The sequence below is a fragment of the Lynx rufus genome, unplaced genomic scaffold, assembly GCF_022079265.1.
Source record: "Lynx rufus isolate CCGP_SWC_20201006 ecotype Redwood Valley unplaced genomic scaffold, mLynRuf1.p SCAF_7, whole genome shotgun sequence".
Classification (NCBI taxonomy): domain Eukaryota; kingdom Metazoa; phylum Chordata; class Mammalia; order Carnivora; family Felidae; genus Lynx; species Lynx rufus.
The window spans coordinates 69,596,848-69,623,243 of record NW_025814889.1 but is presented as its reverse complement, the minus strand read 5'-3'; the positions used below and the strand labels follow the sequence as shown (position 1 = coordinate 69,623,243).

Genomic DNA, 26,396 nt, shown 5'->3' with positions numbered 1-26,396 from the left:
TTTTTGTTCTGATTTGTTTTTGTAGCTTTTTTTCTCTAAAAGTTAATATAAAGATTAGCACAGTGAATAAATATATATATGCTATTGTAAAAATGACACAGGAAAAATGTCTTAAAAATTAATGTAAATTAGTTTATCTCATAGGTATTTTTTTTTACTGTTAAAGCTTCTCTTATTTTATATTAAATAAATAGAAATATAATTAGTGTTTCATATTCTCTTCTTATAGTTAATCCTGAAGGAAGTTGATTCACTCTTGTACGTGGACACGGATATCCTTTTTTTACGGCCAGTTGATGATATTTGGTCTTTACTAAAGAAATTTAATTCCACACAAATTGCTGCAATGGCACCAGAACATGAAGAGCCTCGAATAGGATGGTATAATCGCTTTGCCAGACACCCATACTATGGAAAAACTGGAGTAAACTCTGGAGTTATGTTGATGAATATGACTAGAATGAGAAGGAAGTATTTCAAGGTAAGTCACTGATACAGGTGCTTGGTTGAAATTTCTTTGTTTTCTCCCCACACATTTTTTGGTTTCCAATTTAATTTTGTTTTATTAAAAAGTAGATTAAACTATTCAGAAATTTTCCATTTATTTTATTCTAAATAAAAGAAGAAGAGAGTTCATACTATTCTGTCTGTTGGAGGATTGTGGTAGATCAAGCCAGATGTCATTACAATGAAGTAAAATAACATTACACTAAGTAGTGAATTTCATCTTCCTAGATTGTTATTCCAGGTAGTAGTTGTCATTTCATAATTGCGCAGCTGTAGAACATCTTGGGGGAACACAGAGATGTGGTTAAGAGCTTAAGACTCTGTAGCTTGTTTGCTTGGTTCAAACCTCTGGGACCTTGAGTAAATTTTTAATGTCTCTGGACTTTAGTTTTCTCGTCTGTGAAATGAAGATGGCAGATAACATTACCTATATCATAGGGTTTTGTAAGGATTGAGTTAGAATGGTGGCTAACACATAGTAAACATGAGCTATTTGGGAGCTATTGGAAGTTAACTTTAAAAAAAATTCTTGCATGTTTCTTACCTCTCAGATTGTGGGTCAGTGGAAGAATCAGGCTATTTAGTTTCTCTGTGCATTGTGAATACATGAGTATGTTGTATTTACCAATTTTATGTTGATGAGTTTTATGTCATTGTAATTTGTGGGCTCTGGAGTCAAACTCTTTATATTTAACTTTGCCACCTGTGCACTTGTTTAACCATTAGCCGGTTAATTTTCAAATGTTAATTCTCTCAACTGAAAAGTAGATAATAATTGGACTTGTGTAGGTTGTCAGTTTAAAGGAGATCCATTTAAAATGCTTAGTGCATCTCTTCAACAAATGGTGTTGGGAAGACTGGACAACTACATGCAAAAGAATGAAACTGGACTACTTTCTCACATCATACACAAAATAAACTAAAAAAGGATTAAAGACCTAAATGTGAGACCTGAAGTCATAAAAATCCTAGAAGAGAGCATAGGCAGTGATTTCTCTAACATCAGCTGTAGCAACATTTTTCTAGATATGTCTCCTGGGGCAAGGGAGACAAAAGCAAAAGTAAATTATTGGTACTACATCAAAATAAAAACCTGCATAGCAAAGGAAACCATCAACAAAACAAAAGACAACCTACTGAATGGGAGAACGTATTTGCAAGTGACCAATCTGATAAAGGGTTAGTATGTAAAATATATAAAGAACTTCTATAATTCAACACCCAAAAAATAAATAATCCAGTTAAAAAATGGGCAGAAGAGAAGAACAGACTTTTCTCCAAAGAAGACATCCAGATGGCCAACAGACATGAATGGATACTCAACATCCTTCATTAATAGGGAAATGCATATCAAAACTACAATGAAATACCACCTCAAAACCTGTCAGAATGGCTACAATAAAAAACACAAGAAACAGCAGATGTTGGCAAGGATCTGGAGAAAAGGAACCCTTGGCCACTGTTGGTAGGAATGCAAACTCGTACAGCCACTACAGAAATCAGTATGGAGGTTCCTCAAAAAATTTAAAATAAAAATGCCATATGATCCAGTAATTCCACTACTGGGTATTTTCCCGAAGAATAAAAAAACACTAATTCAAAAAGATATACGCATCCCTACGTTTATACAGCATTATTTAGAATAGCCATAAAATTCTGGAAGCAAGCAACCCAAGTGTCCCATCGATCAATAAATGGATAAAGAAGAGGTGGTATATACATACAATGGAATGTTAGTCACAAAAAGGAATGGAAGCTTGCCATTTGCAGCAACATGGGTGGATCTAGAGAGTTTAGTGCTGAATGAAATCAGTTAGAGAAAGACAAACACCGTATGATCTCTCATGGAATTTAAGAAACAAAACAAATGAACAAAAAGAGAGAGAGAAAAACCAAGAAATAGACTCTTGACTATAGAGAACAAACAAATGGTTACCAAAGGGGAGGAAGGTGGACGGATGGATGAAATAGGTGATGGTGATTAAAAGAGTACACGTATTATGATGAGCTCTGAGTAATGTATAGAATTGTTGAGTCACTATGTTGTATATACCTGAAACGAACCTAACATTGTATGTTAATTATACTGGAATTAAAATAAAAAATAAAAAGAAAATGCTTAGTGCAGAGTATGGCACATAGTAAGCACCTAAATGTTAGCTACAAGCAGTGACTTCTGAAACACCCATATAGACTTACTGTTTATCCCTTTATATCTAGTTAGGGCTATGTTAAACATTAAAGTCTATTATGTCTTTTATGATATGAGGATATATGTGTGTATATTTGTCAGATATTTTTCTTATGCCTCCTGGTGAACTGGAATTAATACCATTATTTATTACTGCATTTGTGTGTCTCATTTAAATCTTGGCCCCATTTAGAGTTGTTTCCTCGATTTATCTTTGATACAGGCAACATTGCTGCTTGCAGCATCGCCCATGCCTTGACATTTGAGTCTTAGGACCATTTGTACCCATCATCCTTATTTTCTGTAGATGTAGTAAACCTGGTTTTGTTTGTTTGTTTGTTTTGTTTTGTTTTGGTTTGGTTTTTAGCTTCCCTGTTTTCTGAACCTTTCTGAAATCATGATTCTTTTCAGTTTTGTCTCCTACAATTGAATGCATTAATGAGGCTAGTGTAACCTATGCTCTTGGTTAACAGTGAACATTTCTTCAGTTACCCAATTTGTTAATATAGCTTGAGTTTTAAAATCTCATGAACCATAGGTTTTACTAAATAAAACAGGCATAATACCATGAGGTCTTCCTTTTTGGATTGTTAGCCTATGCACAGTAATATTATACCAGAAGATGGTGCTGTAAGATTACCTGCTAAGGAATATGACTTCTCAGTAACTCTTCATTCAAAATTCATAGAATTATGAGAAGTTTACTGTTGGAAAGAACCGTAGATAATTTAGTATAACACCATTATTTATTGTCTCAAATGTTTCAAAGTTACAACTATCTAGTTCAAATCTATGATTATCTTTTACTTACTTAAATGTCACTCTTAAATACTTTAGCAGTTTCTCCCCTTCTTTTTGTCGTGGCATGTTCTAAAACCAACTAGAGATGTAGATATGGGAGTTGAAATCATTTCAAGACTTTTAAACTTGTGTTTTCATCTGTGCATTATAGACTTACTAAAGAAGGCTATGAGAGGCATGATTATACATTAATTCAGCAGGTGCAATTTACTTCACATCTACTGTCCTTGTTTTCCAAACCTGTTCTTGCCCTGTGGGAACAATGGAGATTTGCTTTGTTTTCAGATGTTACTATATTTATGATTGCTGAGAGGTTTCTATAAAATTTATTAATTTTTGATTCCTTTTTTCATATGTCTGTCTTTGTTTTTCCTGATTGTTTTCCAGACTATATCTGTAGCAAACGTTGCCTTGTTTTTTCCTACTGATTCTACAGTTTCTGGCTCTAGTGATATAACTGATTACTTGTAGTAACTTTTTAAACTGTTTTGTACACATCTGTGAATGTTGCCGTATGGTTCTTATTGGATGAAAAGCTGTAAGACTACCCATTTAAGATAATGACCATACTTTAAATTCTTAATTTGCTTTGCTGTCACACAGTTCCTACAATTCATGACTGTTCATTTCCAACCTGATGCATTATAGTTATGTATTAAAAATTCAAATAAAACTTCTACTTTTTTGTTGTTTCTCATTATGCATGGTATACAATGATACAGTCGTGGTTAAGCTGTTGCTTTGTATTTTGTTATGATTATATTTGCAGTCTTGAATCCCTGTTAGGATGCTTCTTAACCTTTTTCTATTGGGAAAAAACAAAGAATATAAATAAGGCCTCTTTAAAAAAAATTTTTTTTTAATGTTTATTTTTAGAGAGAGAGAGAAAGCACAAGTAGGGGAGGGACAGAGAGAGGGGGAGACACAGAATCTGAAATAGGCTCCAGGCTCTGAGCTGTCAGCACAGAGCCCGACACGAGGCTTGAACTCATGAACTGCGAGATCATGACCTGAGCCGAAGTTGGACACAACTGACTGAGCCACCCAGGTGCCCCTAAAAAATTTATGTTTTTAATTTTATTTAATTGTATGTAGAATAAAAAGAAAAGTCCCACCCTTTACATACCTCTATTCCCAGTTTCATTTCTTTGCCCAAATGACATCATAAACTTTGTTTTGTATTTTTCAGACCCATTAAAAATGTGTTTTGAAACAGATAAACATGTACATGAGCACTTACCTATAAAATCCTCTTATAGGGGCACCTAGGTGGCTCAAGTCTGTTAAGCATCCAACTCTTGATATTGGTTCAGGTCATGATCTCATGGTTCGTGGGATAGAGCCCCACATCAAGCTGTGCGCTGACAACTTGGAGCTTGCTTGGAATTCTGTCTCCTTCTCTCTCTCTCTGCCCCTGCCCTGCTCTCTCATACTCTCTCTCTCTCTCTCAAAATAAATAAATAAGCTAAATAAAATAAATTCCTCTTATATATCTTCAGTTTGCCTTTTTCACCCAATAAATATATAACTGATTTTTATATCAGTACATATGTGTTTGAGATTGCAGAGAATGGATGATTTGGTTTTATTTTTTTGTGTACTAGTATGAGCATGTAGTTATATGACTGAAAAGTACTTCCTATTTTAACTTACACTTTCCTAGTCAACTATACTACCAGTGTGGAAAATTACGTATTCATTTAATTTTTCGCCATTTCTGTTTCTCCTTTGGGAATGGCTCTTTGTCCATACCCCTTGACCATTTCTCTATTTTTAAAACAGTTTCTATTAACTTGAACTTCTTTTATATGTAATTCCTCTTTTCTAAACTAATTTTGTATAGTTTTTCATTAGTTGTTTTGGATATTCTAGGTTATATAATTAGCATATAATAGTGTTATTTTTAACATGGTTTTTATATATTTTCATCAAATATTTTTATAGTAGAACTTTTCCTTAAAGTTATTTTCCTTTTTTTCTGAAGACTTCACTAGACCTTGTAATTTTATCTTTCATTGATTTTTTTTTCTTTGAATAGGCATATTTCTTTTTTTAAAAAATATTTTTAAAATTTATTTTTGAGAGAGAGAGGCAGAGAGAGACAGTGCGAGTGGGGGAGGGGCAGAGAGAGAGAGACAGAATCCAAAGCAGGCTCCAGACTCTGAGCTGTCAGCACAGAGCCCAATGCGGGGCTCAAACTCACGAACCCTGAGATCATGACCTGAGCCGAAGTCAGATTCTCAACTGACTGAGCCACCCAGGTGCCCCTGAATAGGTGTATTTCTTTATATATTTATATTTATGTATTTGAATGCACAGAATCCAATGAAGATTTGAAAATGGCATGGTACAAGGGGTTCACCAGCCCTGTGTGTTGAATGTGTTGCTAGTCATTGTCCTTTTATAACTCAGATTTCCCTTTTCTTACCCTAAGAACATTTAGTTAACATGCTAAATGACTTACTTCAGAGTCGTCCTTTCAACAAAGTATTTTCTTATTATTTCCTTAAATAAAACTTCTTTCAGTCATTGTTTTGGGGAATTCCTGATTATTTTATAATTACTGTGTTTACTGTGTTGAAAGACTTGGCACGAGGGTAATATGACTATAGCAGATAATATTTAGTTTAAATATGTAGCTTTTCCCCCAGAAACTCTGGCTTTTCTTTCTCTTTCTTAAGGAATAGATTGTTACACCCCCATTGTGTTTATTATATATCCTAGAATAGCTTATAACAATGCCATTCAAACTGTGTATGGGGGATCAATTTTGTATTTTAAATTTAGTTTTTCATGAGCCAATATGTTTGTAAAAATGATGTATATAAGTTACTAGAAAAATGTTTTTTACATTTTTGTGTGTGTGACTAGAAACATATTAGATTAAATATAAAATTATTCTCTTGAATTGCTATAAATGTTTCTAAATGTTACTCTTAATTTCTGTACTTAATATTGTGAAGGACATCAAAAATTCACTGTTCTGCACACTGTAAATTGCACTTTGAAGAATACTGGTTTAAGTCTGGAGAGTTTAAAAGAAGGAAATGAGTTGAAAAGGCTTAGTATTCATCTCCACCGCTTGTCACCCACATTCACAAGATCCAGAGCCCTCTTTGAACTCTTTTGTTTCCTTGGGTATTTGACTTTCTGCTTTAAAATAATGAGCTTATGAGCAACTTTACAGAGACTGAAAAGGCAAATGATAAAATTCACTACCTGTTTTTGATTTATCAGTTTCAAGTGGATTTCTTTGAAATGTCAATTATAAAAAATTAGCAAATCAGTCTAAGAATGATAGTGATCATGGTAACAGTAATAGCTAACATTAAGTATGTACTATGTGCCAGGTACTTTTTATTTATACATTAGATAAAAAGTTCCAAGTACCTTATACATTAACAGGTTGAACCCCAAAAAGCTCTGTGACATAGACATAGGTGATATCTAGACATATGATACAAGTACTAAAACTATCTGCATTTTAAGATAAGGTCATAGTCATAGTACTTTACACTGTCACCTACTTTCTCTTTCCTATTCTTTCCTGACTTTTATTAGTTTTGTCACTTCTACATGCAGCTTCAGATGTCTTCTTTTATCTTCCCTGCTCCCAAATGGACAGCCCTACTCACATTTAGGTTTACATTTGAGTCACTTGGTTTTATAAGAAAAGAAGTTTGCATTTCTCCTTGCTGCTCTGTAATGCTAAGGGAAGAATGGGGAACTGTCCTTGTGCTGCCATTTGAAACATGGAAGCCTGAGCATTTCTTGATGTATTTCCCCACAGAATGACATGACAGCTGTACGGCTGCGATGGGGAGATATACTTATGCCACTGCTTAAAAAATACAAACTGAATATCACATGGGGGGATCAAGATCTGTTGAATATCATCTTTTTTCATAATCCAGGTAATCATTTAAATTTCTTTCATTCGTTGCATTTGTAAAACATCAGGTAATATGTCGTCAAAAATGAAGAAATGCATTTATTTGACTTTGGCTTATATTAATGAATATCACTAATTATGTTTAAGACAGAGTAAAACGTTTATTTTTAAACTTTTCTTCATCTTGTTTTCGTAGGAAGGGATCTAAATGCCAAACGTATTTTGCACTATTTTAAATTTCCTGTAAGAGCAGTATTTTTAAACTAAAATTTTTGCAGAATGTTCATTCGTGGAATTAGAGTTATTTGCTTTATTGTTTTATTTTTCTTCACATAGAAAGCCTTTTTGTTTTTCCATGTCAATGGAATTATCGACCAGATCATTGTATATATGGAAGCAATTGCCAGGAAGCAGAAGAAGAAGGAATCTTTATTCTTCATGGGAACAGAGGTGTTTACCATGATGATAAACAACCGGCATTTAGAGCTATTTATGAAGCACTGAGAAATGTAAGAATGTGTTCTTTTATTTTTTGAACTTTCTATGTTGAAATTCTTACAAACTTAGAGAATATGCAAGAATATACAAAAAATGTCCATATCCTTTACTAATGTTCATTAATTACTAACATATTACATCATTTGCTTTATCATTGGTTCTCTTTCTATATAGACATGTTTTTTTCTGAACCATTTGAATATAAGTTGCACACATAATGCTCTTCTGTTCCTTAAAGACTTGAGTGTGTTTTCACTAAGAACAGGGACATTCTCTTACTAACCACAGTGTAGGTACCAAACTCAGGAAATTTAATATTGATATATTATTTTCATGTGTCTTTAGTTTCTTGATGTAGAACAGTTTCTCAGTTTTTCTTTGTCTTTTATGACATTGACATTTTTGGAGAGTAGAGCCTCTTTACCTCCTTCCGTATTAGACTGTTCTTTATATTGGCTTGTCTGATGTTTCCTTATGATGAGGTTTAGGGTATGTCCTCCAGGGCAAAACACTGTAAATGATGTGTCCTTCTCAGGGTATCACATTCACAGTCACCTTTGTGTGCCTGCCCTTCATTGGTGATGCTGGTTTTAATCACTCACTCAAAATGTCGTTCAGTTTCTCCATTGTGTAGGTTTTTTTCCCTCTTATGGAAATACCCTGCTTCTCATCAAAATTTCTAAACTGTATATAGCATCCATTGTTGGTTCTTGTTCAAACCAGTCTTTACTGTGGTAGTCACAAATTGATGATTATCCAGCCCTAGCTGTCCTTCTGCATACAACTTTGGCACTCTAGCATTCTCCTGTAAAGTAGAGCCATCCCTTTTTATCAATTTATTGATCTGTACATTAACAGTAAGAAGTCATTGATAGTTTTTTTTTTTTAATGATTTATAATGCAGTATTTCCTTTTATTATGTTGATGCCTAAGTTGTTTCCAGTTTGGTCATTGGGAGTCCCTTTTGGTAAACTCAGGTGCTCATCTGACATATTCCCATCATTGTTTTGAGTACCACTTCATTATTATTTTTTTTAATGCTTATTTTTGATAGAGAGAGAGAGCATGAATAGGGGATGGAAAGAGAGAGAGGGAGACACAGAATCTGAAGCAGGCTCCAGGTTCTCAGCTGTCAGCACAGAGCCCGATGGAGGACTCAAACCCACGAATCATGAGATCATGACCTGAGCCAAAGTCAGATGCTTAACCGACTGGGCATCCAGGCACCCCTCTTTATTATTTTTTCAACAAAATATGCTAGGCTCAACTTGTTTTACGTTCCCTGTCTTAACCCTGAAAATAGCTATCTGTCAAAGGAGCTCTGGTTTCTTTTAGAGGGCTCTGGGTGCTAGGCATGCTTATTGCCACAAGGGTGTCTTTGCTTCTGAGCCACTGTCTTTGCCACTGAGCTCTTTCAGTGACAGAGCTAGGAAAATTAAATACACACATATATGCATTCAGTGTATATGATATACAATCATGTACCCACACTGATGCCTCCACTGTTGCCCCAAGGCTCTTCCTGCTTTCTACTCTGTTTTCATGTTTTAGCTCCTTCCACAGTTAGAATCCTGCCTTTTGACATAAAGCACATCCTATCTGCTTAATCTTACAATACATTTAAAATAATTTTAGAAATGCTGTATTCTTTGGTAAAAACCAACCTACTAAGAAGAGTTAAGGATTTGTTCCCATTATCTACCACTTTCCCCCCATACCCCCATGAGAGCATGTACTCAATACTGTGTTCAGCAGCTACTTGGATTAGTTCTTTTTCCTACCTTTCAGTGTGGTTATTTTATTCATTTGAAATACAGTTGGGTTTATTTGCTTCGATATGCTTTCAGTTTTAAGTTTTTTCCTCCTTTATTGATTCAACTTTATTTTTTTATTTTTATTTTTATTTTTTTTAAAGATTTTATTTTTAAGTAATCTCCACACCCAGTGTGGGAAGTTAATCACAACCCCAAGATGAAGAGTTGCATGTCTACTGACTGACACAGCCAGATGCTCCTACTGATTCAACTTTAATTTGATATGCTAAATGTTAATAAAAGTCAAAACTATATAAAGGTTTACTCAGAAGTATCACTTTTCCCCCTCCCCTTCCACCCTAAGCCCCCAAACCCATAAATTATCCGTTTCATTGTTTTCTGATTTGTCCTTCCTGTATATATGAGCAGATACATGTATATTTTGTGATACCGCTTTTCTTTTTCTTTTTTGTAATCCCCTTTTCTTACACAAAATATAAGCATACTGTTTATATTATTTGCTTTGTTTTTTTCACTTAAAAGTCTAAAAATTCATGCATTAATAAATCTCTTCCTCTTTTTAAAAAATTTTATCTTAATTCCAGTATAGTTAACATGCAGTGTTATGTTAGTTTCAGGTGTACAATATAGTGACTCGACAATTCTATATATCCACCACTCAGTGATCATCACAAGTGCACTCCTTAATGCCCATCACCTGTTTCACCCATCCCCCCCCATTTATCTTTTTTTTTTTAAAGACTGTATCCTATTTCAGAGTTTTCTGTATATACCAGCGTTTATTCAAGCAATCTCTTACATTTGAACATTTTCATAGTTTCCAACATATTGAATTCTGAATAATGCAGCAGTGCATAACCTTGCCGTATATATGTTTGTATTGATGGGAGATGTATCTTCAGGGTAAGTTCCTGCAAGTGGCATTAAGGATTGAAGATACTGCCTATTTCCCCTACAGAAGGATTATTTGAATTCCTGCCCACGTTTTATGAGGAGGCCTATTTCCCAACAGCCTCATCAGTAGAGTGTGTTTTCAAGCCTTCAAAATTTTGCCATTTAGATGAGTGAGAAATGGAATCTTAGTTTAGTTTTAATTTCTTTTATGAGTGAGGTCAGCATCGTTTTATATATGTAAGGGCCATTTTCATATCTTTTCTTTGGTGAATTTTCTTTCAGGTCTCTTTTACCTATTCTTTAGGTTTTTAAAAATAATTTTATTGAGGGGCACCTGGGTGGCTCTGTTGGTTAAGTGTCCGACTCTCAGGTCATGATCTCATGGTTCGTGGGTTTGAGCCCTGTGTTGGGCTCTGTGCTGACAGCTCAGAGTCTAGAGCTGCTTTGGATTCTGTGTCTCCCTCTCTCTGCCCCTCCCCAACTTGTGCTCTCTTTCTCTCTCAAAAATAAATAAACATTAAAAAAATAAATAATTTTCTAGACACATAATTTATATATACAAAGTTCACTCATTTAAAGTGCATAATTCACGGCTCCTGGGTGGCTCAGTCCCTTAAGCTTACGACTTTGGCTCAGGTCATGATCTTGCAGTTCATGAGTTCAAGACATACCTTGGACTCTGGGCTGACAGCTCAGAGCCTGGAGCCTGCTTCGGATTCTGTGTCTTCCTCTCCCTGTGCCCTGCCACCCCCCACCTCCCTGCTTGCACTCTTTTTCTCTCTCTCTCTCAAAATTAAATAAACGTTAAAAATTAAAAAATAAAGTGCATAATTCAGTAATTTTTAGCATATTTACAGAGTTGTGCAACCATCACCATGAGGGAATTTTGGTGTTTGCTTCCCCCTCCTTTCCTGCCAATTGTTGTAAGTTCTTTGTATTTTAGGGACATTAGTCCTTTATCTGTGATATCTGCTAGAAATATTTTCTGCCAGTTCTACTTTGTTTATAGCATTTTTTGCAAAAAAATTTTTTTTTAATTTTATGTAATCAAGTTTTTAAAAGTTTTAAGAAAAATTCATAATTAGAAAGCCTTTTAATTCTTACAGTCAGGTTGTAGAACAATTCACCTGCATACTGTATCATTTATTACATTTAGTCTTCTGCTCAATTTGGAACTTAATCTTTTGTATTTGGTGAGGTATGGACCTTTTCCCAAATGGCTATCTTGTCTCAATACCCGTTTATTTAAGTCTGTCTTTAACCCAAAGATTTGAGATACTGACTTTATTATATACTAAAGTTCTGTTGTAATATCTGGATTTTCTGTTTTGTTACATTGGCCTATTTTTGTACTAATGCAATACTATTTTAATTATAAAAGTGTTGTGTTATGTTTTAATATTTGGTAGGGTTACTTCTTCTTCAGAGCCTGTTCTTACTGTTTTCCTAGCTATTGTAGATACCTTTTTCTACAAATATTAACTCATTTTGTATTTTTATTGGGAGTGAGTCCGCTTCTTAGGAGCTGCAGACATTTTGATGGTGTTGAGACGTTTGGTTGTTGAGACATCTTAATCAAGAACAAGGGCTATCTTTCCATTTGTGTCTTTCATGAATGTTTAATAGATGTGTTCATATTTTGAACAGATCATAAGTTTATACTTCAGTATTTTAATTTCTTTGTTGCCTTTGTAAACGGGATTTCCTCTTTTTTTTTTTAAACCTCCCCCCCCCCCATGCTGGTGTCTGGGGTTTCCTTTTTTTATTATTATTATTATATTTTTAATATAATTTATTGTCAAATTAGCTTACATAAACACCCAGTGCTCATCCCAACAAGTGCCCTCCTCAGTGCCCATCACTCATTTTCCTCTTTTAAGCATCTGCTTTATATTGACAATGAAAAAAATTATACTGCCCCTCCCCCACCCTTGCCTTAGATATCTGTTCTTTTTTCCCCCGTCTTAACAATCCTCTTTTATGTAATTAAGGTGAGTTGACAGGGAGCGATTATACTTTATTTATTTTTTTTTTTTTTTATTTTTCTTTTCAGTATATGAAGTTTATTGTCAAATTGGTTTCCATACCACACCCAGTGCTCATCCCAAAAGGTGCCCTCCTCAATACCCATCACCCACCCTCCCCTGCCTCCCACCCCCCATCAACCCTCAGTTTGTTCTCAGTTTTTTTTTTTGTTTTAATTTTTTTTTTTTCAACGTTTATTTATTTTTGGGACAGAGAGAGACAGAGCATGAACGGGGGAGGGGCAGAGAGAGAGGGAGTCACAGAGTCGGAAACAGGCTCCAGGCTCTGAGCCATCAGCCCAGAGCCCGACCGGGGCTCGAACTCACGGACCGCGAGATCGTGACCTGGCTGAAGTCGGACGCTTAACCGACTGCGCCACCCAGGCGCCCCTGTTCTCAGTTTTTAAGAGTCTCTTATGCTTTGGCTCTCTCCTACTCTAACCTCTTTTTTTTCCTTCCCCTCCCCCATGGGTTTCTGTTAAGTTTCTCAGGATCCCCATAAGAGTGAAAACATATGGTATCTGTCTTTCTCTGTATGACTTATTTCACTTAGTATCACACTCTCCATTTCCATCCACGTTGCTACAAAGGGCCATATTTCATTTTTTCTCATTGCCACGTAGTACTCCATTGTGTATATAAACCACAATTTCTTTATCCACTCAATCAGTTGATGGACATTTAGGCTCTTTCCATAATTTGGCTATTGTTGAGAGTGCTGCTATAAACATTGGGGTACAAGTGCCCCTATGCATCAGTACTCCTGTATCCCTTGGGTAAATTCCTAGCAGTGCTACTGCTGGGTCATAGGGTAGGTCTATTTTTAATTTTTTGAGGAATCTCCACACTGTTTTCCAGAGTGGCTGCACCAATTTGCATTCCCACCAACAGTGCAAGAGGGTTCCCGTTTCTCCAGCATCTGTAGTCTCCTGATTTGTTCATTTTGGCCACTCTGACTGGCGTGAGGTGATACCTGAGTGTGGTTTTGATTTGTATTTCCCTGATGAGGAGCGACGTTGAGCATCTTTTCATGTGCCTGTTGGCCATCCGGATGTCTTCTTTAGAGAAGTGTCTATTCGTGTTATCTGTCCATTTCTTTACTGGGTTATTTGTTTTTTGGGTGTGGAGTTTGGTGAGCTCTTTATAGATTTTGGATACTAGCCCTTTATCCGATATGTCATTTGCAAATATCTTTTCCCATTTCGTTGGTTGCCTTTTAGTTTTGTTGGTTGTTTCCTTTGCTGTGCAGAAGCTTTTTATCTTCATAAGGTCCCAGTAATTCATTTTTGCTTTTAATTCCCTTGCCTTTGGGGATGTGCCAAGTAAGAAATTGCTACAGCTGAGGTCAGAGGTCTTTTCCTGCTTTCTCCTCTAGGGTTTTGATGGTTTCCTGTTTCACATTCAGGTCCTTTGCCCATTTTGAGTTTATTTTTGTGAATGGTGTGAGAAAGTGGTCTAGTTTCAACCTTCTGCATGTTGCTGTCCAGTTCTCCCAGCACCATTTGTTAAAGAGACTGTGTTTTTTCCATTGGATGTCCTTTCCTGCTTTGTCAAAGATGAGTTGGCCATACGTTTGTGGGTCTAGTTCTGGGGTTTCTATTCTATTCCATTGGTCTATGTTTTTGTGCCAAGGGAGCGATTATACTTTACATACCCCTAGATGGATGCATGAACTAGGTCTCCGTGAATATGTTGGGGACCAAGACTTGGGGCAAATCCAAATGGATTTATGATTTTGCTTAATGGGCTATGTCTTCACTGTCTATGCAGCTAATTCACTGATACTTTGGGAGAAATACATGTAACCACTTATCCCTCATGCAGATGTACTCTGTTCGACTAGACTGTGCCTAATCTTATGTGGATGTGAAGACAACATAAATAGATAATAGTGCTAGTTTGGTTTAAGTGTGGGGGTCAGGAGAAGAGCTGATTGACCCTATTTTCTAGATACTTGTTTTTTTTATTGCTAATAACTGGCCTAGTACATCCTCATTAATAGGAATGAGAATGAAAATACTTAACTATAATCCGTTGTGACGGAGATGGTACTGAAACTGTTAAGAGCTTTTTGCCTTGAAGGGCCAGGGAAGGCCTCACAAGGAGCCATTTGAAGTGGGCCTTGAATGAGTAAGAGTTTTCCAGGAGGATGGTCTTTCTGGGCAGAGTACTGCTTGAGAAAAAGGTTCAGGGGTTTTCTACACAAAAAAATCCTTTTTTCACAAAAAGTCCACAGAGAGGTCAGGTGTGGAGCTGTTCAGTTGGATGGAGTGCTGGGTTCGCAGTGGCTGGGATGGGGTCAGTGTGCTGGTGCAGGGCCAGGTTAAGTGATCTGCAGTGATAAGGAACTGAAGTTTTTTCCTGGAAATTGGTGTTTCTCAAACGTGGCGGTAGGTGCAGTGCTGAGAGCATTGTAGGCTACCATTTTGTGTATTTGCTAAGTTTCTTCTTCTATAAAGTTGACAGATAAAGTTTCTGGGTAATCAGTTTATCATGATACAGTGACACTCACCGAAGAATTATAAAATTTAGTGTTGATGTTCATTTTAATGTAGCAGACCTTGTATGCCCTCAGAAATCAATTTTGTATATTAATAATGCTTTATCGTGGGTTGTCAAAAGGTGATAAAAATGAAGAAAAGTACTTTTGGGATTCTGAGACTGCACGATTGAAAAGAAATGCATTCCTATAAAAATAGGATTTCTTTGTTTCCTTTGAGCATTAAGAAAATCTGTTATTGAGGAATTAAATCTCACGAGTTTTATATGATCTTTTCTTTTATCTTTGGTAAATATATACCTTTAAAAAGATGAGTAATGGTTTTAAGGTGATTAATTATGCTTGATTTTTAAAAAATAAATCTTTTAAAATATTTTTAAATACTGAATTAATGATTATTTGTGTTTGTTTTGGATCTGTATTAACTATTGCTATATGTTTCCATTTTTCAATTTAATGAAGTTAATCAGTCTTTTATGGTGCTCTTGCTTAATGTTTTTATCTTCCCTTATCTATAATTCAACGAGAAGTGTAATTTTTAAAAGCATTGCATTCAGACAAGGGTATTTATGTGAGTTTCAGACAGAAACTTAGTCATAGCCATTGAATGCAGATGAACAATTTGAATTATAAAGGATATGAACCATCTTTAAAATGTAAATGCATGGCTGTGTCTTCCAGCAAATCAGGTTTTACAGTCCATACGTATTTGTTAAATATTAGTTGTTGAGTGAATAAAAATATTAAGATTAGAAATTGCGAATGCAAAATGGGAACAAAACATTTTATTGCTCTATAAGGTATTTTCTGCTTCATGTATTTCATTCTGAATTACATTTCTTGGTGGTTCTGTGTTAACTTTGATTTACTCCACATCCTGCTTATATTTGCATAACTATCTCTGCAAGGGAGTCCTGAGTGTTTCCCTCCTATGCAATGGTAGTCCCCACCCCTAATCCATGGGTCATGTTTCAAGACCCCCAGTGGATGTCTGAAACTGTAGATACTACTGAACCCTATACCTACTTGTTTTTTCCTATACAGACATATCTGTGATAAAATTTACTCTATAAATTAGGCACATAAGAGATTAACGATAACCAATAATGAAATAGAACAGTTATAACAATATATTGTAATAAAAGTCATGTGAATGTAGTCTCTCTCAAAATATCTTATTGTCCTGTGCTCACCCTTCTTCCTGTGATGATGTGGGATGATGAAATGCCTATGTGATGGGATGAAGTGAGGCATTGTAGCAGCGTTAGGCTATTGTTGACCTTCTCACAGTGTGTCAGAAAGAGGACCATCTGCTTCCAGACTGCAGTTGGCTGCAGGGAACAGAAACCATGGAAGGTGAAATCGTGGTTTAGGGTTACTATTGGACCTTCTTGTGTGTACTTGGCTCTCAGCATTTTGTTGGATTGAACTGCTATTTTGTCATCTTTTAAAAACCTGTTCTATTCTTTGAAAATGCCTCAGATTATCTAATTGTGGTCATCTTAGCCTCAATACTTATTCACTGCCTTTCAACTGACAGTCTTATGTATAAAAGCATGATCTTAAAAGTTTGTGTACTGGGTACTGTGCCAGTGAAGAAGGAGTGATTAACTGTATGAGGAAAGGCTTCTCAGAAGTGCAGACATTTGAACTGAGCTACAAGGATGAGTACTAGGCAGAGAAGGAAAGGTGAATGAGTCAGGCACAGCATCCAGTGTGGAAAGAGGCCTGTAGTCAGGTAAGGCCACATGTGGCCTCTGGGAAGGGGAGTGCCTAGATGCAAATTATGTCCTGCACAACTTTTTGGTGGTACAGATTATATGAATGGCAGAAGGTGCTGGGGCTTCAGGCTGTATTTATATAGTTGGAAATTTTGGTAATTTATCATCTTCTCTCTTAAAGGTAAAATTAGTTGTGTTATTGGGACTAAAATTAGAGCTCTAATTCATGAGGCACTGTTATTATTTCATAAAAATCTTCATCAAAATAGTTTCTCAGGGAAGAAAAAAATTTTTAACCACAAGCACTTGGATTTAAATAACATGAAAATGAATGAACTGAATCTCAAGTACTTCATATTTGTGGGAATTAACTCTTTTTTTTAGTTTATTTTTATTTTGAGAGATATAAAGAGCAAACGGGGGAGGGGCGGAGAGAGAGGGAGACAGAATAGCAAGTAGGCTCTGCACTGACCGAACCATAGGATCATGACCTGAGTCTAAATCAGGAATCAGACGCTTAACTGCTTGAGCCACCAGGTGCCCCTCTGGGAATTAACTTTTAAGCAGCTTTGTAATGTTTTTATTTTATTGTCATTGCTGAGTAAGAAAAAGATCGTAGTTTGGTCTTCGCAGTATTATCTGCCTCTCAAACACAGTTGTCCAAGCATGTTTTTTGGTACGTTGAGATGTTACTTGACAGTGTCACTTGATAAAGGTTGCCTCGTTCAACATGGCTGCTGCTTTTAACCCCAAACAAATTTTAGGCACACCTTTACACAGCATAGCTGTTTTCCCAGTTTCCCACTGTTAATTGAGCTTTACCTTTCAACAGGACTTTTGAAACTGATCTCACACAGTTTCATATATTTATTTGGATAAATACAGCAGTGCTGTGTGGTGGTCGGCAGCTTGTAGTTTTGGAGCTGGGGTTGAATTCTGGCTTGGCTACTTAACTACCTTTGTAACGAGGAGAATTCTCTCTCCTTGCCTCAGTTGTTTGTAACTTAGTTGCTTGATTGTAAGTGGGGTAATTATATTACCGTTCCTAAAGTTGGTGTGAGGCTTAAATGCTTAATACATTTAAAGCTCTTAGGTGCTTTGCATGTAGGAGGTCCTTTAAACCAAACCAAACCAAACCAAACCAAAATAAACCAAAACAAAACTAGTCCAGCTTTTAATTTCTCTCAGATACCTATGTGTCAGTTATTTTCTTTCTTTCTTTTTTTAAATTATTTTCATTACATGAAGCTCCCCTTCCCCCCTTTTTTTGATCTTCAAAACAATGTTTATCTTCAGTGTATGTGATTGGGTTTTGAAAATCACCCCAAGAGTGATGGTTTCATGCAGTTAATGCTCATAGTTTTCTTTCTGAAGAGATACTGAGGTTTAGCATCTGTTTACATTTATACAGTGATAAAAGCCATGTTACAAATTATCATCCAAGTTCATCCTGTTTCCAAAGGTTGGCTGCGGCTTCCTGAAGACTCACTAATTGTGATTCAAGTGGTGCTTTCCTTTCCTTTCCTTTCCTTCCCCTCAGTGTCATGGTGGTGAACCTTGGGAATGACCTCAGGTCATTTGATCCTTCTGTGATTTCAGGTTCTGGATTTCCTTCAAGATCTTGCATATTTCACTGATACCAAACTTTCACATAAAATGTTCCATTTTCAAGCCCCATCTATCATTCTAATTGAAAAAATGCCTAGTTGCAAAGGCCAAATAAAACAATATAGCTGGTTAGGGATGCCTGGGTGGCTCAGTAGGTTAAGCGTCCTGTTTTTGGTTTCAGCTCAGGTCATGATCTCGCGTTCTTGGGATCGAGCCCTGCAATGGGCTCTGCGCAGACAGCATGGAGCCTGCTTGGGATTCTTCTGTCCCCTTCTCCCTCTGTCCCTCCCCTACTTGTGCTCTCCCGCTCTCTCTCAAAATAAACTTGAAAAAATTATTTTAAAAAAACAGAGCTGGTTGAAAACACTAAAATCACAAGTTATTTCCACTTAGCTGCTACTACAGTATTTTTCAAAATATATTCCTTGGGATATTAATGTATTTTACAGGGAAAAAGGACTGGTCAAAAATATATTTTGGAAATAGTGGGCCAAACAATGTTCAACATGTGTATTTTTCATTTTACTGTTTACGGCTTTGCTTTGCTTTTTCTTTCTTTTTTTAAAATGTTTATTCATATTTGAGAGAGAGAGAGAGTGTAAGTGGTGGGGGAGGGGGGGTGGAGACCCAGAGAGAGGGAGACAGAATCTGAAGCAGGCTTCAGGCTCTGAGCTGTCAGCACAGAGCCTGACGCAGGGCTCGAACTCCCAAGCCATGAGATCATGACATAAGCTGAAGTCAGATGCTTAACCGACTGAGCCCCCCAGACACCCTTGGGCTTTTCATGTGCCAGTGTGAGTTCCCATGAAGAGTGCATAATGTGCAGCAGCTCCCAAATGCATTTACCCATGGGACCCCTTTGTGCAGTTAGGGGCTCTTCGGGAAACCCTGAACTGTGCTGGCGTTTTACATTCCTCCCACTCCATGGCTTTCTCTCAATCCTTTGTAGTACAGCCTCAACACTGTTACCAGAGTGACTTTCGTCCTTCCTTAGTGTCTCTCAGACACCTTCAGAACTTTTGATCATCATCTTATACCAGTACGTGTCTCTGGGCCTTCTCTGCCCCTTGTACATGTTCTTTCTTGCCTTGGCTTAGGATGCCCTGCCTCCATTACATCTTCTCTGAAAAACTTTCCCTGATGCCCCCAGTGATTTACTCTGACTTTCTCCACTAATGTGAGATCATACAGCCATTTAATTCATTGAACATATTTGTTGAGCATATATACTTTTTGTGAGACTGGAAGTGACCAATATTAAATTGATTGAAGAAGTTGTTTGGAGTTTAATTAAATTTTTATATATATCTTTGTCTTTTTATTTTCTTTCTCTAGTGTTCTTTTAAAGATGACAACATCCGTTCCTTATTAAAACCTTTAGAACTGGAACTACAAAAGACAGTCCATACCTACTGTGGAAAAATTTACAAAATATTTATCAAACAGCTAACAAAAAGCATACAAGATCGTTATGATAGACCACCAAAGGAAAGGTGATTCTTGGTGACTGCCAAATCAAATGAATTAAAACAACAAAATATCAGGGGATATGTGTGAAGGAATAGTCTTGAATGAAGTGTTCAGGAAGGAATTATTCATCTTCAGAATAATTGTTTTTCCTGAAGAAGTTAAATAAGCAAATATTCATGTAATGAAGAATAAGTTAAAGTATTGGATCCCAACAAGAAGACACTTTTGATCTCTGATGTTTTGTAATGTTATTTGCTGTCATTCCAGTATTGATGAAAACATTGAATGGTTGTAGCCTACAGAATTTGGTTGACTCTTCTCAAGTAAGTAAGAACAGTAGGGGTGTATGGATGGAGAAAATGTACCTCATACACAGTGAAAACACTCAAACTGTGAGTATAGCAGTAGTTTTATGTCAGCACTAACCTCACTTTAAATGTGTGACACAAAGTTTACAGGAACAGAACGTGTTCTGTTTCTAAAGCAATGTGATGTAACCGATGTAACTATTGACAATCGATGTGTGCCTTTATACATTTCATCTCTGTTTTAAACTATTTCTGTGACAATCATGTTTAAGATTAGATTATAAGTAAGCTGCACGTTTAAAACTGAGCTGTATAAGAAAGTGAAAAAAATGGTAAAAATGTTGGGAGTTTTTGTCTCTTTGTATGTTTGTGAAACGTAGTATTTTCATTTGTATATGCTAACCTGTCTTGCCAAAACTCAGATCTGAGATTGTTAAACAGATATTTTTGGAAATTTTCATCACTTTAAATGAAAATTTTCAGCTTTACTGGGCATTCTGGAAGCAAAAGATCTGCTGATCATAAATGAGAACCTAACTAGTATACTTCCGTGATTGTGGAAAATGTGATGGACCAAAATGCATAAGCTGTATACTTCCTGTGAACAGTAATATTGGTTACAATGAAGCAGGAAAAAAGGTGGTCCATTTAAACTTTTTTTTTTCTTCTACCTCAGAATGGCTTTGCAAGATACTTTTGAAGAAGCAAATGTAGAGAGCCTTACTTTAAGTCAGTCAGACAACATTCACGAATGATTTGGATTAAGAAGATTGTTCTGAGTATTAAAAAAGTAGTTTTGATTGGTTTAATGTACATGTCTTCCTTTTTTGAGCATCACTTAAGACTTTCTTTTAATCTTGAAACATTATTTCTCTTAGTTTTCTTGACTATTCTCTAACGTAACTGTAGATTCTGAGTACTTAGCATGTACTGTCCTGCAGTGTATGTCTCACTTTAGTAAGTACTACATGGTTATTCTTTTCCCTTTTGATATCTTAATACTTAGAGAAGGGAAAATCATGAAGGAAGAATACCACTTGCGTGAAAATAGTGGTGATTAGCTTTATAAAGCTAGAGTGCCCTCTGTGGAAACATGACATATGCAGATAGACATGGTCAGTGTGGTTGTCCCCTGTCTTTTTCACTTTAGTCAGGGTCAAATTGAGAGAGGAAGGTGTAAAAAAGGCAAATTGGAAGTTAATAACCAGCCCAGCATTCTTCGAATAGATGGGTTTAGAGAACACAGCCTCTATGTCCTTGGCAGAATGCCATGGTGAATATGAGATCTTGTGAACTGTGCTGAAATTGAGTTTATTGAGTAGAAAATGAGAATCCTAGAATTTTGAAGTTTGGAGGGTACATATAAGATCATTTCTGGTGGCCCCCAAGAGAGAACTTTGCCTGTCTATATTAGACTCTTGTGGGGAGCTTGTTGAGTGTGGATCCCTGGGCTTCACTTAGGAGACTCTTGTACACTGTGTCTAGGATGGAGTCTGCAAACATTTTTTTTAGTGAAGAGATTTAAAAACTACGCAAAAGTAGAACAGTACAGTGGTACTTCTTGCGCAGATTAAACCCTTAAAATATCTTAACGATGTTTGCATTATCTATTCCCCTTTTCTTTGCTGAAGAGTCTCTTAAAGAAAATCCCAGAGAGCCTATTATTTCATCGCTATAAGTACTTTGGTAACTATGATGACATCATACCTCCTTTGACGTCATTTACTATCCATTCCTAAGCAAATTTCCTTAATTGTCTCCGATGTTAGAATTAGGGTACAAAAATAAGTCATATGATTCTGTTTTTAATAAGCACCTCAGGTGATTCTGATGTCAGCTAGTTTAGAACTATTAGGAATCATTTTGCCAACTTGAAGATTGAAGTTAAAATACCATAATTCTTGGCACAGCTGGATTATAAATGTGATTCTGAAATATTAGAGTAATTGGGGTTATTGAAAAAATAGGAATTTATATTATTAGTAAGTTTCTTAGTTTTAATTTCCTCAGTGAATAGAGAGCCTCTAATAGAGTGGGTTGGGACTATGTAGAGTATGGTCATGATTTAATCCAACTGAACTGTATACTGTGGTCTCATGTTGTGAGTTATTTACATTGTCACATGCTCCATACTGTAGATCAGTTAGAAGGTTCTTCATCTGGTTTATTCAGATCTGACTTAATTGGGCATTTTACCATAAATTGGGGTATGGTGAAAACTTCCTACTTTAGGGGCTATATTTACCTAAAATTTAGGTTATTACAGAAAGTTCATAACAATAGTAAAATGAGTTTTCTGAATTTATCTTTAGATAGGGTAACTTTTTCTTTGAGAATTCTTAAGAAAGGCAGTTCTCAGCATTAATGAAATAAAATTGTAGAACAACTTAGAGAACATATTATATTTCTTTTCATAAAACAGTATATCTATGCAGTTTATATAAATTACATTATATAATGTTCTTTGAGTCTTTGTGTTAGAACAATTCTGACCTCAGAACGATCTCTGGGCTACGATATTACCAAAGTGGAATGACTTCAAACTGTAGTCAAACTTTATTTGTATGAAGTAGCCATCTTAAAAGAACTTGGAAACCTTTAGAAAATATATATTGTGATTTACATTTTAAAGCAATACATAAAATTTTTTTCCTTGTGAGGAATAGTTCATAATATATAAGGTAACCCAGTTATCTTTTGGACACTTTAGAACCTGAAATAATAGTACCGCTTATCTGTTGCTCTTTCGTCTTGCCTCCCATGAGATGTTACTGGTATAGTGGAAAGAAAACTAGTCTGTGTGTTACATCTGGATTATTTTCTTGGTCTGGGATCCCAGGCATTTCATTTCACCTTCCATGTGCCTTGGTTTGTAAACAATCAATATGCTCTTCCCACCTCATGAGACTCAGAAGTCATAAGTCAGGAAGTTATGTGACTCAACAGAAATGACAGATTTGAATGCATTCTCTATGGTTTGTACATGCCACACGAGCATTACTGTTGAGGTTCTGTTTTGTTATGTTGCCTCCTATACATATCATTTTGTTTCCTTAGGGTGAGTGGATGAGTGTTTTCTGACATGTATTATATCTCCAGTATGAATTTGCTTATATTATGTAAGGAGGAGTTTTTAAGAAAGAGAAAGCAGAGCAGAAAGGGGTGATTATAAATGAATAATCAAATAAAAAGAAGGAAAAAAGAGAAAGTGAGAAAAGTGAGGAAAGAGAAGGAAGTAAAAGTGAGAATGGCAAACGGCAGAGTAAGAGAAAAGATGGAATGAGAGTGGGAAAATCGAGAAGTGGAGATGGAGAGAAATGCTATGGAAACAGTCACCTTTTAGTTTAGCACCCCCTCCCCATGCAACTGTCTTTCTGGCTTGTGTTTCAGTTCATGAGACCCTCCAGGGTCAGGAGGGGTGTTGGCTTTCATAGAGGTGGGCAGCACAGCTACCTTGGTTTGATTTATCAATACTAGAGTCTTTTTCCGGTCACTCTACTCACTGACCTAAATTTAGTGGTGATGATCAACATTGTATTTTTTTTTTACCTGGATCCCAGTTTGTGAGCTAAGACCTGTGGAAACATGATGGCAGATACCCTCCTTTATAATATTGTTCTAAAGTCATCCCAGGTGTTGGGTTATGCAAGACTAACCACATGGATTCACAGGGGAGGCTGGGGTGGAGGGGATGGCTTGGTTAGGTCCGAAGGGCCCCAGGAATCTTAGCAGCAGTTTTTTACATGAAACTGATAGGAAGCCAAATTTGGGAATCATTGCCCTGCTTTGAATGGCAGTTTACACAATAAATCACATCTATTGATTCCTCAGTAGGCATATTTGCAGTCACACCATTAAGAATGGATTCAAGAGAATAGGAGAAACACACTGAAGGGGAAAGCCTGAAAAGATACTATTCAGTGTCTCTCTGAAGTTTGTATTGTAAGTAATAAATACTTTAATGGTAATCAGAACCTCTTTGAAGTGTTTTAGAAAGATCATGGATCTGTTTTTTGTTTTTAAATAACTCTTTTGGTTCCTTAGAGTAAATAGAGAAGGATAGGAGGGGTGCAATATTTCAGATGTGGGGCCAGTTATCCATTCATTAAATGTCTTTCAAGTGTCTTAAAACAACAATTGCCTTATGCATTTTAATATTTAATAAAAGTAGATTAAATAGTGATTTGTACTGTAACAGTTATCCTTTTATACATTGCCAAAGCAACCCTTTTTTGCCTCTTAAAGTCTGGCTAAGCTGTTCTGATATTTGCTGTTTCCTAATTAACTGAACATGAAACCAGATTTCTAAAACAAAGTTATATAAACTTAAGACAAGTCTAAGAGGTGGCACAGGAATGTTCTTTTTTTTTTTTAAACAAAAAATGACTGTAATGTTAATTCAGATATCTAGGAATTACTCAACCATGAGAAGAATGTGGAATAGCTGTTGGACTAGGTAGTTCAAAATTGATTATATGTCAAATTTACTTTTAAATGGAAAACAGTGTGTCGTCACCATATCTCTTATCTCTACCAATAATTCCAAGTGTCTAATGGTACTGTTTGTTTAGAATTTTCTATAAACTCAATTTGTAAACAAAAGAGTGCCTTTGAAAAGATAGGGAAAAAAGAATCTCTTGAAAATTTCTCTTATTACCAATACTGTGAATGCTTTTTGAAGGGTCTGTGGTCAGGCATTTTAATATCAAACTTAAGAACTGATGCGGAACCTTTGCTTATGTTTAGTTTATATATACAATCTGAATTTGTGAGCATATTCACACACGTATTACCATCCAACTCCTTGTAAAACATGAAGAGAACGCAACAGTGTTATTCCATTTAAAAAGTAAGTTAACTTTGACTGTGATGGAAAATAGCTGTTTTTAACTTTGTATAAAATCTCTTCAGGGAATATTGGAATGTTGTGCAAAAATAATTCAGGGTTTGTAGTATACCTGTAGAATAGGTCATCCATTCAAGACTTAGCAAAACCCACATACATCATATGCATTGTCATCAGTGTTTGAGAGCTGGACCAATGGTTTTTTATGGATGCTGTAATAGAAGATCTATGAAGGGGATGATGGTTTGCACCTGTCCTTGAAATCAGAAACTGGAAAAATTTGCAAGTGTTTCAATTTTTCATAAGCATTTTGCATAAATACATTAATATTTTGAGTTAGTTTGGTCCTAAAGCTACAGGAAGGACTGTTGGTGTACTGTGATATATAGAAATTACTACCCTTAAACTGCCTTTTACCTTAAAATACTATGGTTTTAGGATAATTTGGTTATCTTCCTCCCAGTATTTGGTGTATCTTGAAATTTATTAAAGGGGTATAAGATGATAGATTTGAATGTAACCTGAGAATAATGGAAAGTTGCTTTGTTCTGTTGTGGGGGAATTCAGTTCCTCTTTTTCTTGAGAAACTGTATTGCTGTTGCTAAATAAACATGTACTTGATAAATGTTTAATTTCTTCAAATGATGTGTCTGAATTATTCTAGCAATCAAAAACAATTTTGGAATCTTTAGGGTTGAGATCCCTGATAACTAGGAGCCTAGGCTGTAAGCAATTTCAAGATTGGCTATTTCTACAGCTGAACAGTGTCATCAGAAGCTAGGTACTGTCTGTTTTTCAGCATTTTCAGCACGTGAGCTTGGTCTCAACCACATGGCCACAGAGTGACAGCTAATATCCAGGTGCACATGACAACCAGAGGCAGAAATATACGTCTTTTTTTGCAAGAAGAAGGTTCTACTAGCTCTTATAGCCATAATAATGTCTGTCTAAAACAGCCGCTTTGCAAAGGGAATGCAATTCGTTAACAGTTGGCTCAGACCATGGAGATTTGCCCCAAACTTCAAAAATGGCTTGAAAAAAATTCCCTTGAAAAATGGCTGCTCGGAGGAAAGGGAACAACGTTGGCGTTCTGTTAAAAGTTGGTTGGGTAGAAGGGTTAGGAGCTTGGGAGACAGCAACAGACCACACATTGGTTTACTGGCCCAAGTATTTCTTATAATTTCCAGGGGGATTACTTTTCAGATTAGAGACCAGTACATTTTCTGTGCTAACGGGTAATTTTGCTTTAAAAGTTGTCTGTATTGTTATGATCTCACAGTTCTCAGTTTTATATATTTTATTATTTATACAATGTGTTTTCTAGTCATGATATACAGGGTTTTAAAAGATTATTGAGATGA

General features: G+C 36.0%; 1 protein-coding gene across 2 annotated transcripts in view; it reads left to right on the top strand.

Moving 5' to 3' along the window:
• GXYLT1 (glucoside xylosyltransferase 1) overlaps positions 1-25,677 on the top strand; it is a 52,188-nt gene extending 26,511 nt beyond the window's left edge. For both annotated transcript variants that reach the window (XM_047065943.1, XM_047065941.1), the window contains 4 exons: positions 230-481; positions 7,290-7,413; positions 7,728-7,900; positions 19,747-25,677. In XM_047065943.1, the coding sequence (XP_046921899.1) occupies positions 230-481; positions 7,290-7,413; positions 7,728-7,900; positions 19,747-19,908 (711 nt within the window). In that variant the 3' untranslated portion in view covers positions 19,909-25,677. The remainder of the gene's footprint in view (positions 1-229; positions 482-7,289; positions 7,414-7,727; positions 7,901-19,746) is intronic.
• Positions 25,678-26,396: the final 719 nt, after the last annotated feature.